The 19,508-nt window shown below is 36.0% G+C and overlaps 3 protein-coding genes across 4 annotated transcripts; 2 read left to right on the forward strand and 1 right to left on the reverse strand.

The window, feature by feature from the left end:
- Positions 1–155: 155 nt before the first annotated feature.
- LOC111020097 (Tetratricopeptide repeat (TPR)-like superfamily protein) lies at positions 156–12,123 on the reverse strand. The gene is made up of 19 exons (XM_022296680.2): positions 11,961–12,123; positions 11,779–11,853; positions 11,299–11,418; positions 11,183–11,223; positions 10,408–10,619; positions 8,432–10,329; positions 6,665–6,865; positions 5,863–6,519; positions 5,420–5,655; positions 5,084–5,294; positions 4,800–4,955; positions 4,103–4,260; positions 3,793–3,985; positions 3,174–3,562; positions 2,426–2,606; positions 1,755–1,984; positions 942–1,605; positions 777–855; positions 156–596 (listed from the first exon to the last, which is right to left on the reverse strand). The coding sequence occupies exons 1-19, from the start codon at positions 11,961–11,963 to the stop codon at positions 358–360; spliced, it is 5,943 nt and encodes a 1,980-aa protein (XP_022152372.1). The 5' UTR covers positions 11,964–12,123; the 3' UTR covers positions 156–357.
- Positions 12,124–13,252: 1,129 nt separating this feature from the next.
- Positions 13,253–15,920, forward strand: LOC111006945 (uncharacterized). 2 transcript variants are annotated; one of them, XM_088120261.1, is made up of 6 exons: positions 13,253–13,428; positions 13,625–13,753; positions 13,862–14,000; positions 14,078–14,206; positions 14,295–14,385; positions 15,360–15,920. In XM_088120261.1, exons 2-6 carry the CDS (start codon positions 13,665–13,667, stop codon positions 15,527–15,529), a joined length of 618 nt encoding a protein of 205 aa, XP_087976387.1. In that variant the 5' UTR covers positions 13,253–13,428; positions 13,625–13,664; the 3' UTR covers positions 15,530–15,920. The 2 variants fall into 2 exon arrangements, with proteins under 2 accessions (XP_087976387.1, XP_022134786.1); XM_022279094.2 differs by having other exon boundaries at positions 13,255–13,414.
- Positions 15,921–16,449: 529 nt separating this feature from the next.
- LOC111009909 (serine/threonine-protein kinase Aurora-1) lies at positions 16,450–19,377 on the forward strand. The gene is made up of 9 exons (XM_022283148.2): positions 16,450–16,610; positions 17,076–17,195; positions 17,725–17,871; positions 17,989–18,084; positions 18,301–18,396; positions 18,483–18,579; positions 18,756–18,873; positions 18,965–19,037; positions 19,134–19,377. Exons 1-9 carry the CDS (start codon positions 16,575–16,577, stop codon positions 19,233–19,235), a joined length of 885 nt encoding a protein of 294 aa, XP_022138840.1. The 5' UTR covers positions 16,450–16,574; the 3' UTR covers positions 19,236–19,377.
- The last annotated feature ends 131 nt before the right edge of the window (positions 19,378–19,508 follow it).

The following is a 19,508-nucleotide window of genomic DNA, read 5'->3' on the forward strand; positions in this document are numbered from 1 at the left end:
CAATAAACAATCCTTTTTACTCTTATGAATTCACATAAGTTTGCAATTTCAAACTTCCCAAAACTAGTCTCTTTTACTCGCTAGAAATCTAGGGTTTAAGGGACTGCAATTGCTTCATAGTTTACCACTCTCGCTCACACACTTGCCATTTACAATTCAGATATGAAAATTTTGATCATCATTTCAACTCAAGCAGGTGACCTGTTCGCCGGGTCCTTTGGGTGGGTTATGAACTATATGCCTAAAAAATGTGTATATTTGGGAATTGAAATGGATATTTACAACCTATTCTTTGCAAGTTTTCAATAAATTACAGGATATAAAAGTAAGCTTCGTAAGGAGCAGGCGCCTGGATTATCATCCTTTGTCTGAATCTCCTCCATTACCTATCCTCTCTGCATTTACATTATTACATTGATGAAGTTGGGGACCATGAAATGAACTCCTGCGAGTGTCGCCACTAGAAAGAAGGGGAATTGTACTTCCTGTGCTCTGACTACTCCCCGGCAATGAAGCAGATGTAACAGGGGTGACTGGAGATGTTTCTGCATCAGTCTCCCCACTGTAGTTTGAACCGTCTTTTCCGATTCCTAGAACTGCATACAAGGTGAATCAGAGGAGCCGAGACGAGAGGGATATGAGTTTCAAATCGTCAACTGCTGGTGGCGATTAAACAAGCAAAAAAAGAAGAAAGAGAGGCTAAAAGTGCTATGCTTCCACTTCTCCTACGTATAAAGATTACCAGAGAAATTAACCAAGCAAAGAAAAAAAGTGACCTGTTGGCGAAGATATCACTGCAGGCAAGTTCGAGTGAGTTTGTGTGGCGGGATTTCCAGCTCCCTTTTTTAACTTTGACTGAAAAGGTTAGCCAGAAAGCTCGTGGTAAATCAATGATCACTGGATAACTATCACATTATAGCAACAGATATTTCAGTTCATACCTTGAGATGCTCTTCACAATGCTTCACAACAGCTGAAATATTAGCAAAATGACCATGCACTAAGGTGTACGCCCACAAGAGAAGCTTCCTTGGCATGCTGAAATCTAGGATTTCAACACCATCCATGCGATGTTGGAAGTTTACTCCTATTGCTAATCGATGTGGAACTAGATACAGGTTCAAGCCAGATGGAAGTAAAACGCAGGAGCTCTCACGAAAAAAATTGTACGAAGATCGGAGCAAAGAGTTAGCAGTTTCCCAGTTTACTTCTGCAGCTCTTTTAACAAATACGTTATTCATTTTGGACAAAATCGGGCACCATTTTGGTTCAAGACTTCTCAGATGTGTTGAGTCCTCAAATGTTGAACTCCATAATTCGTTAATTTGCAAATCCACACAAAGAAGCTGGTTACTTTCTAGACCACAAGGTAAGGAACATGACGTTTGAATTTCAGTCGAGGATTCAGAAGGCACGGGAGTGATCAGTGCCAAGCTAATTATAAGGGATCTACACCATGCAGTAGAAGCATGCCTGCAAACTTTTGCAATGTTAATATTGGACAACTTTGGATTCTTAAAACGTTTGCGAATCTTCTCATTCATTGCTTCAAGATTCTCAACCTTGACATTTCTCTCCAATGTAATGATATGATCATGAAGATACCTGCGGCAATCAGATTCCATAAGTTTATGTCGAGGCACAAAAGAATTAGTATTAGAAAAGTCAGAAGAATGCACTTGCTGCACGACACTATGTCCACAATGGAAAATGAAAAAATTTTGATAAATCAGATAATTCTTTAATATGATTACCCAAACAAATTGCTTTCTGATATTCCGGGGCCTTTTATTTCAGGCAAACTGCACAGTTCTGGCCAGACGTTTCCCTGCTCCATGAACAGAGCAAACATTTTCTCTAGTATATGTTCATAACCGCTTGCATCACCAGAGCTCGTAATCCCAACTTGACGAATGGATGTAATCAAAACCTTGACATACCTCCCTAGAGCAACTGGAACAAGATCTTCAATGCACAATGAGAACTGGATTGATGATAGGCGTTACTTGTTAGATGCCACATGATTCAATAATCAACAACATAAGCAAGGTGAAATGCAACAAGATCTTCAACATGAAATGAAAACTGAATTCGCAGTATTGATGGTATGACACCATCTAAATGAAATATACATATAAACATACATACATACACATACACACACATACGTGTATAAAAGAAAATGGCTATTTGAAAAAAAGTATAAAATTAACCATATTGGTGTTTCCATCAAAGAAACAAAGAGAAAAGAAATAGCCGAGATGAACCTTCAACTCAATTACACATTCGCAAATAAATGCATACAAAGATATTATGAAATTGAAAAATTATTTCCCATGTACTGTATGGATCTACGATTCAAATCTAATATGTGGTGATGAAGAATTTAATTTAATAAAAATAGTCCAAAGCACAAACTTGTTACCCTTTTATCTGCTCGAAGTGATATATAAGCACGCTCAAGGGTACAGATATCTCCAGTCTCCTCCAGCAGTTTCAAATAAAACAACAAGTACTTCCTAATACAAGTAATAAACTTCCGAGAACTTTCTGGTAAATTAACTTCAAGTGCTTTCCTATTCCCAGAAAGACCAGGTGTTTTGCGCCTGTAATACAGATATGTCAAAAAGGTAGCTCCATTTTTAATTACACATACCGAAAATATTATATCAGGTTAGACTTCAATGCAAGTGATAAACTCCCAATAACTTTCTGGTAATACATAATTACTTATGCTGCATTGGAAGACTAACTTTCCAGTAGAATGAACTTCAATGCACGTGATAATCAAGTCTGAAAGGTACTTAATTACGTATACTGCAAACAACTGAAAACGTAGATTATGACTTGGATGTTACAAAGAAAATGGTGCTGATAATTTATTTTTACAAGAAACACAAGATGCTACAAATAATATAATAATCATTTCAAAACTTTCATGTTCTTCCAACATCATTTGGAATAATACCATTTACATTCTAAAACATGATTCCCTTTTAATTATAAGATAAATTCCAGCACTGACAAAAAAGGGAAAGACGTTGATCATTTTCAAGCTTATCCATTGCTATGAAACAATTTTCAACCATATAGTGAAGACTTCTTTTCCTGTAGCATTGATTTACCCTGAATGAATGATCTAAAACATAATTTTGGACACATTGAAACTATACCTTCCCTTTTTGACCGTGCTGTCAATCTCCCACATATTTATGGTAAAGGATGAGCGAGATGATCTAAAACAAAACGAGAGCTCATCCTTTGCTCTGTCCACATCACCGCTCTCACCCCTTCTATAAAGACCTTGAGCAAGTGTATATCTGGCTTTATGATAATGTTTAAGATCTCCTTCAACACAAGTTTCAAGACCAGAAAGACAATCATTATAGAGCATGTGCCACGCTTCTTCCACTTTGAGGAATTTGTCATGCTTTAAATCCTCAAAATATGATTCACTGTCATCCATGCCTGGAAGTAAATCTGAAGTCTTGGGACCGAACTTACTTGATATTTCCATCACAGCATCTTTAGTTGACTGACTAAAGGCATAAGTTGAAAGATCCTGCAGAATGCCACACAAAGCACGTATATATAATATATGAAATACAAATGAAACTCATCCAAAGTCAAATATAGTCGACTGAATATCTAAATTTAAAAAAAAATGACATGAAACAGGAATTCTTGGGCATTTGTACTTTGTTGAAGATTAATTACAAACTATAATATAATAAATCTACTAATCTTGAAACAAGCAACGGTTGGAATTTTATAAGATTTTATGCTAAAAACCTTCAAAGCCTGCAGATCTCGTTTTCCACATTTACCAAGAAACTTTAAGCGTGATGCGTGCATCCTGTAAATAGAATCGACAGCTGATGGATTTAAGGCAATAGCTTTAGCATAATATGATAGTGCTTTATCATGTGAAAGCCCGAGCTTTTCACTAAGTTTGCCCATATAGAATGCATGAGACCAGTCAACCCTGGTATGAAAAGAGAGCATAAAATAAAAAAACATTGTTAAATTACAATATTGTGGACCTGTGGTAAGCCATCGTTGAGAAAAAAAATTAAGAGATCAAAAAAGAGGAGAGATATACTGATGTGCCAAAGCTTTGTTGAAATGTTTCAATGAGTTCTCACAAAATCTGAGCCATGCTTCATCCTTCGGTGGCACCACAGACCGTTGATCATAAAATGGAACCACATTTTGAAGGCTGTCGTAGTACACAAGTGCCAGTAGTTCATGTATCTCACGCTGGAGCCACAAAATTTTAAGAAATGAGTTCACGACACCTGTTTAATTTTTAACTTCCACAGGTTCTTAGACTCTTAACTTGTGGTACAAGTTACAACAATACAAATAATCGAAACCATGACAAGTACAGATAGAAATTAAAAAAGACCAACCATTATATGAAATATAAGTCCATATTACAGATTAAAGCACCAAATCATCCTTGAAAGTGCTTTACGTATTTATTTACATATATTGTAGTATTTAAAACAAAGGACATTTACATCAAATAATAGGTAAGAAACCATAATAAGTAATTGAATAAATTTGATCCTTATTTCATTATTATGATGGTCATCAGTAAAACATGCTAGAGTTTCTTCAACAGCATTCCCCATCATAAATGATATATATAAAATAAATAAAGTTATATAAGCACCTCACAGCTAAAATGGCATACCATCAACAATACTAAGAGAGAAACCTAACATACTGGCAGATGGCATAAAATGACGGGATCTTGTCTCCAACTGAACAAATAGATAATTTAGAGGTCAAACCTGCTGAGGTGCTGACTTTGCTAAAGCTAAACTCATTAGTAGACAACGCCTGCTCCTCCTTCGGCTTATCTCCACTCTATGGGGTAAAGTATCATTTTTCCTCCATCCTCCAACGTTTATGTGCTTACTGCCATCATTGAGCAACAGATCTACCTCCTGTTTTATTGTAAATATAGAATTTCTAAGAATGAAACTTTCTAAAATGATTTGAAGATGTATATCTGAAGGAAGTGTGCTCCCACCAAAATAGACAGATGGATGAGGAGAAATGACAGAACATTTACCTCATCATAAATATGTGCAAGTCTTTGCCAGCTCTCAAATCGCAGAGGATTATATAATAGATCGTATTTAAAGAGGTTTGCATTATGTTGTACAAATTCCTCCCCTTCCTTGGTGAGCACAAAACCTGGCCATTTGTCAGTTGCACTCATTTCTTCGGATTGAGCAAGGAAATAATACAAGTTGCTGTAAACTTCCAAATATGGTTCAGAACTGCAATCAAACAAATACAGATAGCTCATTCTCAAGAGCAAATATTCAATGAATTCAATATTTTTTTAAAGTAAAGAATTACCCTGTTTAATCATATACGTGGGAAAAGTAATGCAAAGTCTCACCTTCCCAAAACTGATGTTCTATACTGTTTAATGCTTCCTACATCATTAAGTAATATCTTCGTCATTGTTACAAGAAACTCATCTGAACCAGCTTCGTCAGAGAGTTTCTCTTCACATAAATTGGGATCATCTAGGAACTTGTCTATCACATTTCCAGTCAATACATCCTCTGGTGGTTTTAAGAAGTGTTTGCGAATGGTTCTTAGAACTCTTCGCAGCTTGACCAGTCCAGTTCTCTGAAAGACATAAAAGAGTGGACCAGATAAAGATCAGTCGATCTAAATTAAATATGGTACCAAGTCCAGGAAATCATAAAAGAACTCTCGATAGTCCCACCAAAATATCAGAGTGCAAGATTCTGCTTTCTCCAATTACACATAAATTCTATCAAAGGGAAGGGAGACAATAACAGAACAGTGGACACGCTTGCAGAGATTACTCACAGATGAAGCCTTCGCATAAGGGAGTATGTACTGGAAAACATCAGCACACTGTTCCTTGGTCTGATAATCCCCACGGCTAGTGTTTTTATGTAGAGATAGATCATCGTCATAGGATGAGTCAGATCTGAGATTTAACCCGTACAAGCAGAAAAAGCACTGATCCAAGGCATTGTCGATTTTTAATTCTAGCTCCTCCCTTTCATCTTCATTTTGCTCATCCTCACATTCTACAAGTTGGTCGCTATTATTTTCACCAGCATTGAACTTGCCAACAGACTCCTCACTTCCTTGCTTAATAAATTCTCCTTCTGTAGCATCTTCCAAAATCGAATTATGAGTTGACAAGCCTTCCTGTGTTATACCCTCCATAGCATCCTTCACCATGGATTTGGTTTCATCATTCTGACTTGACCCAAAATCTTGTGCATTTAATTTTGATCTGTCTGGTGATGTCTTTACGTGACAATTCTGCAATTCTATGTCATCACATTCAATTATTTTCCCATTTACCGAGCTGTTCAGTTTAAGTTTCATATCCAAAGCTAAGAGATGCTTTATGGAAAATTTAAGAAACTTTCCTTCCTCCCCTTCACCCTCACCCCAACAGCAGAGACCGTACTCTGCAAGTAGGTCATGTGTTGCAACAATTAACTCGACCTAAGATGAGAAGATGGAAATTAATCAGAACAGGGAAGTAACAACTGCCACGAAAATTTTTATAGAAAAAAATTGGTCAAAAAGCCAATTCCAATAGTGGGCTTTATAATTAACTTATTATCCTAAAAAATATCATTCTACTAACGTGGGACTTGACAGGCACGGAAAGATCAAGATGTTGGAGTTTACAGAACGCAATGGCTGCATCTACAAGGCAGCATCTTTCAACTTGATCAGGAATTGCTGCCCCAGAAGACTTCTTGCTGAGGAATATGTTTATAACATTACATATAACCGATAAAAGCAAGAACTGCATATCACAAATGCTCCTCGTCTGAATGTCATTCTGCAAGCGTAACAATAGTCAATTGTGGTAATGAGAATGTACTATGTTTTAAAAGCGAAGAGAGCAGACAACAAAAGCATTAAGAATACATTATGAGAACTTTTACTGTTAACATTATGTGAACTTTTACTGTTAACTTCGTACCTTATAAGCAAGTTTAATTCAAACGTTAGCAAAAAAATATACTAAAAATTTTAAAATCCAAAAGCAACGTGCTTAAAGTTCCCTAATGCAGTAAGAGAAATTGAAAACCAAAAACTACAATCTATTGCTGCTATAAGGGTATGATTTCAAGCAAGTGGAGTTTAAAATTTCCTTCCAGAAAGTCCAAAGAAGGTTCCCTCATGGTCCCTCCCCCCTCGAAATGCTCCTTGTGTTCTTCAAAAGAGGAAACCCTTGACCATTTATTCTTGGATTGTTCGTTTGCCCAAAAAGTTTGGTCTTTTGTTCTCTTGGAATTTGGCATCTCCCTTTGTGCCCCTTACAAGGTGGATGACGGGATGGTGGAGTTTTTTGCAGGCTCATGGCTAAGATGTAGAGCTAAGATCCTTTGGAATTGTGTGCCCCGTGCGATGCTATGGTTGCTTTGGGAAGAAAGAAATAGTAATTGTTTGAAGATAAGTTTTCTTCTTTTGATTCTTCTTGTGATAGTGTTCAACATTTGTCTTCATGGTGGTGTGTTAACCATGACAAATTCTTTTGTAATTATAGTCTAACTATGATTATCAACCATTGGAAAGCTATCATTGTATAGTTCCTTTGGGAGAGGGTGACCTCCACCCTTTGCCCTTATGTTGTTAGCTCCTTTTGTGTCTAATACACTTCCGTTTCTTATTTTAAAAAATATTAAAAAAAACAAAGCTTCCAGAAAATTGGTTGGTTCATGTACAAAAGGAAAATCAATATCCTAATTTTACGATGCGCATTATAGTCACTTTAACAATCTGAGTATCTTCATATTATTTATTGAACCAAATTTCTATTAATAACAATTATTTTCATATTATTTCCTTAAAAATGATACATTTTATTAGTAAAATCTAATTTTAAGTGAAGAACGCACTATCTCAAAAAAAAAAAGGTGAAGAATGCACTCTGGTAGGTGAAAAAAATTACAAAGGCCTAAAATAATTTTTATGTAAAGTTCAAGGACAAATAAAATATTTGAAAGTTGGGACCAAACTATTCAAACCCAAAAAATATTACAGGATAAGATATCTTATGCTCCAATCTACTACTGGGGGAAAATCTTACAAAGTATACTTTTAATTTATTTTTATTTACTCCTTTCACTTCTGTTTGGACCCAGGAAGAGGACTTGTAACGACAGGATAGAAACAGGAACAGTAAGTTTCCCCACGAAGTGTGGCATTTAAAACAGCAACTTGTGCTTGATTCCTTTACAATATACATATTAATGTAGGACTAAGTGGATTTACCATACAGTTATAAAATAAGTCATCAAGAGGCTTTATCAATCTTTCAATTTTAAATGAAAGATTCACTTAGTACGTGAAAAGATAACAACAAAGTACACTTATTCTAAGAAAATAAATATTGGCTTACAGAGTCTCCAGAATGTTCGACGGAATTCTTTATCTGTGATATACATTGAGATATTGCTTTTACTTCTTCTGCAACTAGATGGTTCCAGTGACTGCTTGGACTATCCTTCGGTTCTACATCAGAAAGTGCTTTTGCCTCTGACTTCTGAACAAAAGATTTACAGGATGTAAAGTATTCATGCATTCCAGCAGCTGCCATGAGTATTTGTAGCTTCCGATGGTGAGAATTCAAATATATCTTGATATCCAAATGATTTGCCTTCTCACATGATTTGATTAAAACATCAATCGCTGCAAGTTCTACCGAAGTAATCCCTGCATCTTTTCTTCCCGAAAATTGTAAGGATAAAGCATCAAGGTCGACTTCCTGTACACCAAATAGAAGTGGAGAGAGTAAAGGGATGCACTCCACATACATTTCTTTCTCAAACATTTCAGGTACAGCATTCTCCATCAAGAGGTCAAGCTTTAAAACATTAATTTCATAAAGTATTCTATCCAAGGTTAACCTTTTCAAGACCCGACAGTGAGGGAGGCAGACCAATGAGAGAGAATCATCCACGTCATTCTTCTTATCCAGAAGAGATAAAGAGATGCAGAACTCTTCACAGGCTTTTACCTTGTTTCCATCCCGCAACGATAATTGCCCACTTAGCCAGAAGAATCTTACCCAGAAGGTTTTGTTACTTGTTAAAAGTGAATTTTCAACAAATAAATGCTGGTTAGTAGAGTTTCCAGATGATATGCTGCTGGCACCTTGAAGACTGCTAGAGCAATTATCACCCTTTGGTACAGAACTCAAATTCAAGGGATATTCCAGGGCTACTAATTCAATGATCTTGCAAAGATGATATGAAGCCTCTGACATGAATTCAGTTTGCTTGGAAGTGTCAGAAGAGGATGACCCGAAGTCAAAATAGAGCTCAGCAAGGAAAAGATTGCATTCAAGAGACCTGTCCTTTCCCCAACGTCTTGTTAACTTTTCCAAGTCCAGAAATTTGACAAACGTATCCTGGTATGAAGGATATGTGCTTGAAAGCTTTTCTAAAAGCAAATGACTCACATGGTAAGCACCATAATTACATGAAGTTTCTACCAAAAAAGTGTGAACATCATTGCAGTCCGAATCCCATGTATTCTCCCGATCAGGATAGGAAGCAGAATTCCTGGTATCATGGTTAGTATCTTTGGTTCCTGATCCACTGGAAATAAAGGGTTCAAGATACTGAGTTACAACCCTGGCAAGATCCTTGCCTGTTGAATAATCTAATTCTTCCTTTCCGGGCTTACGACTTCTTAGCCTTTCAAGACGTGTACTACGTCTCTCCTGTGGATGTTCGTCCAAACCACTTGCCTCTTTTTCTTTAAAAGAAGATGAACTTTCAGTGTTAGAATCTGCAAGAGAGGCATTTTCACAAGTGGAGGTATAAGTAATCTCTTTCCTCTCCATAGATGCACAACTACGATCTGAACTGGGAGGTATGCATATTTTTAATCTAACATCACCAGATCTAAGCACTTTTTCAACCTCCATCTCAGACCCACAGCCGCTCAATGGATGTAAGATATCTAGAAGTGCATCAACAAGGCCTACCCAGGAAACTTCTGCTAGATGGAAATCTATATTCTGATTTGACCTTTTAATTTTGACATCTTCATTAAGATCCTCTTTACTAGCCTTCCTCTTATCAATGAATTTGAGCCGGACATGTTTTGGTTCTAGCTTATCAATACCTTTGGGTGCATATGGAACAGACTCCACCTCTTCAATTGTACATTTGACATGCAAAGCACGAGAATGTGATGGCCAGTGCCTCAAAATCAGTTCTGCTACAGAAAGACAGGCAACCTCATCACGTATGGCAATTAGAACTTCCAGTAGCTTCTCCATGCAATTCCCTTTACAACAACAATCCATAGAACATTTAGTACCATGTCTGTGAAAGAAATATGTTGACAGACCAAAAAACTACTCACAATTATTAGGACTGCATACAAGTCCTTGCTCAAATGCCCAACGTGAAATACTAAGTAAGCCCATAGAGCAAGATAAAGTTCCCAGCTGATTCCAAACAACAGAATCTTTAGTATCAATTTCCACAGCTTGAAGATAACAACGCAGAGCACCCTCATAATGTGCAGATCCCTGTTGTAGAAATACAGTGGCAAGATTCTTAAGTGCTAAGAATCTGCAAAAGACCATTTGAGAAAAATTAAAAAGAAGTGAACCGGTGTAAATAGCATCCAATAACCAAAATAATCCAACAGCCACTGCACTGTAGGAAATTATCAAACAATTATCCTTTAATCTTGTATGTCTAAACAATGGTCCAATTTGATTTGCATATATTAAATGCTAAACATGAATCTTCAAGTAACATTTCGCAGGCATGGCTGCAACACAAAAGCATTAACACAAACCCACAGCTCCTGGAACCAAACAAAAGTGACAGTTATTTTACATTCTTATTCTTTCCTTCAATCAGTGGAGGCCTGAGGATTGTAGTATGAATCAAAGAATAAGACTTCAATCCACCTTAACAATAGCTTACTCTAAAATTAAATTCCAAAAATAAAAATGAGAGGAAATTTGCAGCGTGGTATGCTGATTAAAAGGTGCTATGGTCGTCAGTTTACACTGGTCATGGAATGAAGACGTTAAAAATCACAAGTCTCAGTAGAGAAGGCTACCATAAAATGCTAATGAAACCTAAAACGTTTGCAAACATGTATAAAAGATGGCATGTAAAACCTGAGCTGCAGTAGATGATTATCACCAGCTTCACCATCAACCTACATAATTAGATCAATCAGAAATGCCAAACACGATTCTCCATCTAGCTCTGTGAACCTTTAAGAGAGACATACCTGTGCAGATGCTATCAACTGATCTTTGAGAACGGATTCTAACAATTCACGAGCCTTTTCATATTCTTTTGCTTGTAGCTTAAGAAGCCCGTCATGGTAAGTTTGCGTTAGATGGAATTCCTGAGTTGAGCAGATAAAATCAAGATAATGATTGAATCTTAGATACACCACACTTCTTGCTTAACAAAGTCAGAAAACATCGTCATTCTTCAAAACTTGCGCAATTAGACTGACTCATTGTGATTAACGAGGAGATCTTTTATTTTAATCAACATCAGAGACCGACCATCAACTTGCATTTATGTTGATTACCAAAAAAGAAAAAGAAAAATGCAATCATTTTTGGAAACGCATCCTTTATCTACTCACATAAGCTCCCAAGTGTAAAGGCAATTTTCTCCCCTTGTGAACTACAGATGTAAACGATATTTAAGCTTACTGATAAACAAGAATCTCTAAAGAGAGGGAGGGAGGGCATGCCTGAGCCTCTTTAGTGGGAGCTAAGGGCTCCCACTGATTTCTGGAGTCCGTATCATTGATAGCAGAGATTGAAAACTGAAACACAAAAGTTGAAGTTACAAGAATAAGAATAATAATTCGAACTTTGCAAATGGCAAATCGATTAAATGTTTATGAATTTCAGAATCGCGAAACGACTCTACCATTTTTCGAAATACTGGAAGCGGTGTTGATCCACCCAGATTTTTGCTTTTACATTTAGCCCGCGAAACTTGGTTTTCTTCAGAAGTTTGAGGTTTCGGACGTGTTCGCCGTTCGGCGTTCAGTTCTGCTTCCCCTCTTTTTTTTTTTTTTTGCCCTTAAAATCCTGGCCGTTTATGGTTTTACAACCGTAGTGAGAAAAAGACAAAAGCAAAACCAACGACAGCTGCAAAATAACAATGAAGTAGGGTTGTGATTTCAAAACAAAAAAACAATGAAACAGAGATTGAAAGTAAATTAAGGTTTAATCGGCGTGTAACAAAAATATTTCATGTATTTCATGAAATGGGACCATTTTTTCACATTTTCAAATATAGTAAAATATTTGTATTTTATTTTTGAATTTTTTATTATTTCGATTTTATCCTTTTGATATATGATATATATTTAATCTATATCTTAGGTATATATGTATCTGATGTAACTCTGATATATATCTGATATATATCTAACGTACCCCTGATATACATACATATGATGTACACCTTAATCTGGTCAGTATTAGGGTATTCATTAAAACCGTTTAAATTTATAATCAAGTTCTTATTTAGATTGAATATTAGTGCATTTAGTTGGCTCTTTTCAAATATTCGACAAATTAAATGCACCAATAATTGTAGTGGACATCTCCTAATATTAAATAACATAAAGTGTCTAAATGATCCATTTGTAAATATTTCTATTTAGGTTGGTGCTAGCATCTCGATAATATTATCTATTGATTCTAATTTTGAATATTGTTGCACTTTTGCATTAAAATACCATATTTCATTATTTTGTTAGAAGTAAAATCAACGATATATCATATGTAAATCAAACTATTACATCAATAATATATCAGATAATCATAATATATCAGATAATCATATCAGTAGTATATCAAACAGTCATTTCAGTAACATATCAAACACTCATATTAGTAGTATATCAGCGCTCACATACACTCATATCACTAATATATCACATTTATATCAAATGGAAATCTAAATGTAGGGTTTTCTAAACTTGGGTTTGGGCCTACACGACAATATTGTCATTTAATATGTGGGCCTTCGTTTATTTTCTAATAAAAATGTTATATTTGAAAAATCAAAATATAGTTGCTATTTTACTAATTTTCCTAATTTTTTTGTCCAAGTTTCCCTGTTTCTTTTTCCTTTAATATTAACAACATGCTTATGGAAATATATATGCTTAGATTGATAAGTAATTAATTAATTAAATTATCTACGGATTAAATTAAGAAAATTCCGAGGACCCAGCCCTACTTTCAGTTCCACAGGTTCAGCACCTCCTCTCCTCGGTACCCGCTCTCTTACTCTCGTCTCTCAGCGTCACAGGACCGCAGCCCTCGCCCCCACAATCCTGGAGTATTTGCTTCATTCTCCTCCAACTGGTTAGATTTAATTTGTATGATATTTCGATTTTTCATTTCTTTAATTTTATGTTTTGTGTAAGTCTGATTTTACATTGATGTTGGGAAGGATGATTTTCGATTATAACTGTTTATACTTCCAGGGCATCCAATTATGTTTTGTTTGTGACTAAATTATCAATTATTTGAATATCATTGAAAAATTGTAATTGGAAAATTGTTCCGTGGCAGGTTGGGGAAGTTGAAGATAATTTGCTGTCCATTGGAATAAATGTGTCATTCATACCAGCGATATCTATTTGTTCTTTTGAACGTTCTCGTCATCATTTTGAAATGGCCAACTTTCTGCCTGAGTAGTATGTGAGCACACGAAAACTCTATCCCCCATTTCTCAATTGCATGATCAAGCATACTGCATACATATCCTTTCACCATAGTTATTGTATTGGTTTGTTCATTATTTTATAGAGTTGATAGTAAAGTTTTAAACGTTGGAGAGGAGCTGTGGAGGGAAACGTTACCGTTACAAATGGGTTCTCGTCTTTACCACCTTCAAGGACTCAAACCTGATACGTGGTATGAAGTGAAGATATCATATCCAGGCTCTGTATGTGTTTTCTGTCCTCTTAAAGTTCAATTTGTCATCTCTCTTTCTGAGATTGTCTCATTCAAGAGGAACAACAGATTCCTGCTAGCTTTTCATTAGAGCTAAAGAGAGACTTGAGAAGCCCCGTTGAGAAGCAGAGCAGAAAACTACTTGACACTGAAAAGCTTATTTTTAGGACAGAAAGCATAAACTTGCAGGGTGATCAGGTTCTCTTCTTCCCATATTATTTTGGATAAATAATTGTAGGTTTTGATTGCTAAAATTGTTAAACTTTCACTTACAGTTCTGAAACAGGTTGATATGCATATATTGGTCACTGTGAAGTCTGAGGGAGTCGTTGCCATACCATCCGTCCAGGAAAGGGAGTCATTCATCTTTAATATAGGTATCTTATATTTTTTCCCACTACCATATGGCAAACCTTCATATTTAATGTTTGAGTATTGAATCATTTTTCTTCTGACTGACTTATTTTATAGCTATGATAGGAATGCCATTGGGTAATCAGGGATATAATAGAATAGTGAGGATCGATTAGTAATTAATTAAGGAATTGGTTAGAAGGGAATTGTTATAAATAGAGCACGAGAGAAGGGATGAAGGTAGGAATGTGCTAGAGTGGGAGGATCCAAGTACCTCGAATTACTTCGGGGATTATTGTAGTTTTTTCACTTTTTCTATCCTTTTATCTTCTTTTTTAATATATTCTATCTATTTGGTTTGTATTGAATTGCAGCCACTTTTTTTTTCTGTTAAGATACTGGGTGAGATGTGAACTTCAGATCAACTAGAATTTGCCAGTTGAACACTTGTGGTTTACAGTCCAAGTTTTTTATTTTGAGTTAGTAACTTTTGGTGTAAATTCTAAAAATTGTACAATGAGTGATTCTGACATGGAATTGGAAAGAGAAACTTAAATTATATGCATGAAACCGCAAAAATTTACTCCATGCATGATTGAAGAAGCAAATATTTATTTTTCAAGACTTGCTCAGTAAATATATAATGTGCTGAACGTGAGTGCTGAAGGAGCTCTTGGTTAAACTAGCTTGAGAAAAAGAAGTATGTAGTTATGCTTATGGCACATGTTACATGTACTCAAAGAAACGTGCAAAAGGGGGATTAAGGGTAGGATGGCCCATCTTAGCCCAAGAGACGTACACAATTACATTTGAAGGAACATGTAGCTCTCTAATGATAAGGAATGGGGTGTGTCCTTAATTGCTGTTTCACCGCTAGCATCCAAGACCTGTTACCTCCTGCCCCTTTCTTACGCTGGAGTCATACTGTCATTTGCTTGCTTGACAGCAACATCTAATGTCTCATTCATCAGTATGATATTTTCTTGCTTTCTGGCAGTTTGTGACGAACTACTTGTAGGCATCCCGCACAAAGCCTGGGGGGTTGCAATCTTGGTTATAATCTGCTTGATATTGTCATTCATCATCCCATCTCGTCTACCGTCATGGCTGCTAAAGGCTAACCAAACTCAAGGATCAGTTAATCATCATTCTTCCAAGAATTCTTAAATAATTGGTTATCTAAGACCTTCTGCAACATTTCAGAGGTAACTGGATGGAGAAGTTATTGAAGTAGACTGGCAACCGTCTGCTCTGCTTAACAAGCTGCCTTGTCTAACGAGGATTTCCTTATAATGGATCCCGAGAAAGAAGATATGTAAACTTTTGGTTTAGTATCAAGATTTTGGTTCTCTTTTGTTTCTTTTGTTAAGAAAACAAATTATATTAATCATTCATTCAGTTTGTGAGTCTATGTTAGGTTGGGAGATTAGATGTTTAGAAGTTGAATTAGTTTCTCTTACGTATGTAACTTTTGTAGCAAGAGATATTGCAAAGCAGTATAAAGATTTGAGCTGAAAAGGAGAAACGAGAAATCGATTGTTTTTCTTTAAACATTTAACATGGTTTAGAGAGCATAAGATGAGTTTGAGAATGGTTTTTTAACGGCATCTTTTGGAGTACTCCCAACAAAATACTCATTAAAATGCTTTGAAGCGTTTCTAAAATTTTTATTATTTACAAAAAGCGGGGAAACATCAAGAAAATTTGAAAAGTGCTTTTAATATTTAATAAACACTTTTCATTAGTCAACTACAATTTTAGCATTCTAGAATGTATTTATCAACATAAATGCTTATACAATCTTATTCGAATAATATTTTTTAAACTAAAGTTTTGTGAAAACATAACTTGAATCTTTGGTTGATATATCTTATGACATTAGTACTAAGTAAAATAATTCGAGGAATGTAACATGCAGTTGTAGTTTACCGTTTATCCTTTTTCCTAAAAATTTGACCGTTACATGGAGCCATCTTCACGTGGGGATACTGTAGACGACTTTATGATTGGTGTACAGCATTAATTCTAAATTTTTTTGAAAAACTTCACTGAGCGGCATAGGCCACGTGGCAGCCCATTTGAATTCGACCGTTGCCAAGTTCCATACCTTTTTCTTACACCTCCATCTCGCTCCAATTGTCTTCCTCGCCTCTCTTTCTGTCTCCCCTCGCCATTCGATCGCTTCTCTCTTCTCTCCCTCCCTCTCTTTCGTATGGCGATCGCTGCAGAGAACCAACCCCAGGAGAAGGTAAAAATGACGGAAATTTTATTATATCATGTTTTTTGTTGTGATTTTTGTGGTTTCGTTTTCATCTGCTCCAAGATTAGGATTATTAAGTCATTAATTTCGTTTTTCTTTCTCTCTTGTATACCGCGTCCATGATCTTTTATATTTTTCTTGTTTGAAACTACAAATAATTTTCAGTTTCTGAGGCGCTTATAGACACGATTAAACCTCCGCTTCTTATTTCTTGTGCTCTCTTTGGTAATCGAGGAAGAAATTGAATACCAAAGATATCTTCTGGTTTTAATTTCGTTCTTAGGGATTTTATCGGCTTTTACTATCACGGATTATTGATGTTAGTTTGTGAGTCTGTAGTGAATAAATCAGATAACTAGGGTTTCAAATAATCGTTTGATAGTTGACTATTTTCCCAGGAAGGTGAATCGTTTTTTAAAATCATAGAAATTTGAATGCTAAATGTTTTTGTAGATTACCACTACGGAAGCCTCTGCTGTCGAAAAGAGAAGATGGACGCTTAACGACTTTGACATTGGAAAGCCTCTCGGAAGAGGGAAGTTCGGGCATGTCTATCTGGCTAGAGAAAAGAGGGTTCGTTTTACATTCTCACTCTCTCAATTTTACGTGCTCCATGATTTTCGTTATTCTGTAAGCTTTGTGATTTCTAAACATCTTTAAAATCTTCAGCTCATTGAGAGACTTGGGACTGAAACATATTAGATTGGTTTTATGGATCTCATTAAGTAAGAATAAATAATTGCCTTCAAAGTCATAACAATATTGATTTCCCCAATTTTTTGTTCTCTTGAGTTTGGTTTTAAGAATAACAGAGAGAATCTTACAGTTCTTTATAATATTTTCACCTAGCATTTTAAAAGAAAAGCGCATCTGAAGAATCTGCCAGTTTTTTATACTTTTTTGGTCTTGGTTCCTAAACCGTATAGTTTATCAGAAAGTTATGTTCCATCAGAGACCAGACACTAACTAAGACTGTAAAATTATATCGGTTTTAAGAGTTATTACCCTGAGAAGATCATCTATCTTGCAAACAATTGGTAGGAAATACTGTCTGTTGAACCATTTCTACTCATAATTTATGTGTTTACTTGGTCTTAAACAGAGTAATCACATTGTGGCACTGAAAGTTCTATTCAAGAGCCAGTTACAACAGTCGCAGGTTGAGCACCAGCTTCGTCGGGAAGTTGAAATACAGAGTCATCTTAGACACTCCAACATTCTGCGCCTTTATGGATACTTCTACGACCAAGTATTTTATATTTTCTCTGAGAAAGTTTCTACAATAAATCATCCAATAATTAGAAAAATGTGCACTGAAATATTCTGCCACTGACCTTTTCCCACTCCTTAAATGTGGTTCCTGCAGAAACGGATTTATTTGGTATTGGAATATGCGCCCAGAGGTGAGCTATACAAGGAGCTACAGAAGTGCAAGTACTTCAGTGAGAGACGCGCTGCTACTGTAAGTTTTTCTCTCTATGGCGTGGGTTTTTCTTTTAACTTCAGTTACAGTATATAAGTAGGCTTTTAAATTCCAAGATAGTGCACGAGAACAGATATATCATGGCAAATTTATCTTTTCAGTGGGAAGGGGGATGAGAAGCAAAAAATTTGAAAATTTACTGTGCACTCTTAACCTGATTCTATCCACGTTTTAAATTTCTGGTACATGAGGCAGTACGTTGCGTCATTGGCTCGAGCACTCATATACTGTCATGGAAAACATGTAATCCACAGAGACATCAAACCAGAAAATCTTCTAATTGGTGCCCAGGTGTGCTGGCTTCATTAAATGTTGAGGTTCTCAGTCCTAGGTATTAGATTTCTTTGGGACTAAGTTATGAGGCATTCCTTTGACAGGGCGAACTCAAGATAGCAGATTTTGGATGGTCAGTGCACACATTTAACCGTAGACGAACTATGTGTGGGACATTGGATTATCTGCCTCCTGAAATGGGTATGTATATTAAGACCCCTGGCCGAAGTGCTTGTTTTTCTTTAAAGTATCTGAAGCTACTTTCTGCTATAGAAGAGGGAGAAATTTATTTGGGAGCTAAAGAGGAATTATAAATTTTGTACTATCAGAGCAGCCGTTTACCTTTCCCTTAATATACTTGTTACTGTTCTTGACAGTGGAGAGTGTGGAGCACGATGCAAGTGTGGATATCTGGAGCCTTGGTGTCCTGTGTTATGAGTTTCTCTATGGGTTACCCCCATTTGAGGCTAAGGAACACTCTGACACATACAGGAGGTAGATTTTATTGAAGCTTTTAAACTAAATCTTTTTAAATAGGACCAGGTCTCTCCATGGTTGACATAGTTTTATGTGGTAATATATGCAGAATCGTGCAAGTAGATTTGAAGTTTCCTCCAAAACCAATCATTTCTTCGACTGCAAAGGACCTTATCAGTAAGGTATTATAGTTGTTCGATATGGTCAATATGTTTGGTCTATGTATCCTTTGCCATATTAAGTGAACATACTGTTTTGCTTTGTTGCTTTATACGTAGATGCTTGTCAAAGATTGCTCTCAACGGCTGCCACTGCACAAAGTTCTTGAACACCCTTGGATTGTCCAAAATGCAGAGCCCACTGGTGTATATAAGAGTTGATCTGCTTTGATAATTAGCTATTGTGGTATTAGTACAAAGCTTAAAAATGATCTCCATTACTTCGTAGCGTCATCGTCATCTGTCTCTGAGAGATGTAAACAATTACTAAATGATAATATTCATTCAAGTGTCTTGTCATCCATTTGTTTTCCTAATGCTTCCCTTTTTTCTCTGTTCTTCAACATATATACAATGCAAGGCATCGTTACAACTTCTCCAGTTTTCACTTTCAGCTACATATTCGTAGTCTTTTCTAATCCACACAACAAAAAA

This window comes from Momordica charantia (genome assembly GCF_013281855.1).
Source record: "Momordica charantia cultivar OHB3-1 chromosome 11 unlocalized genomic scaffold, Mcharantia_2.0 BLBB01000011.1, whole genome shotgun sequence".
In the NCBI taxonomy this organism is placed as follows: Eukaryota; Viridiplantae; Streptophyta; class Magnoliopsida; order Cucurbitales; family Cucurbitaceae; genus Momordica; species Momordica charantia.

Bases quoted from the DNA above. Each gene is read 5' to 3' on its own strand.
- LOC111020097 (XM_022296680.2), bottom strand. The intron at 10,330-10,407 runs GTGAGTAGTTTT...GTTGTTGTAAAG, and splicing joins TGTATGCAGTCCTAATAATT to GGAATTGCATGGAGAAGCTA. The intron at 3,563-3,792 runs GTTTTTAGCATA...GGCATTCTGCAG, and splicing joins GAGATCTGCAGGCTTTGAAG to GATCTTTCAACTTATGCCTT.
- LOC111009909 (XM_022283148.2), top strand. From the start codon at position 16,575: ATGGCGATCGCTGCAGAGAACCAACCCCAGGAGAAG. The intron at 18,397-18,482 runs GTGTGCTGGCTT...TTCCTTTGACAG, and splicing joins ATCTTCTAATTGGTGCCCAG to GGCGAACTCAAGATAGCAGA. The intron at 18,580-18,755 runs GTATGTATATTA...TGTTCTTGACAG, and splicing joins TTATCTGCCTCCTGAAATGG to TGGAGAGTGTGGAGCACGAT.
- LOC111006945 (XM_088120261.1), top strand. From the start codon at position 13,665: ATGTGTCATTCATACCAGCGATATCTATTTGTTCTTTTGAACGTTCTC. The intron at 13,754-13,861 runs GTGAGCACACGA...ATTATTTTATAG, and splicing joins ACTTTCTGCCTGAGTAGTAT to AGTTGATAGTAAAGTTTTAA. The intron at 14,001-14,077 runs GTATGTGTTTTC...GAGGAACAACAG, and splicing joins AGATATCATATCCAGGCTCT to ATTCCTGCTAGCTTTTCATT.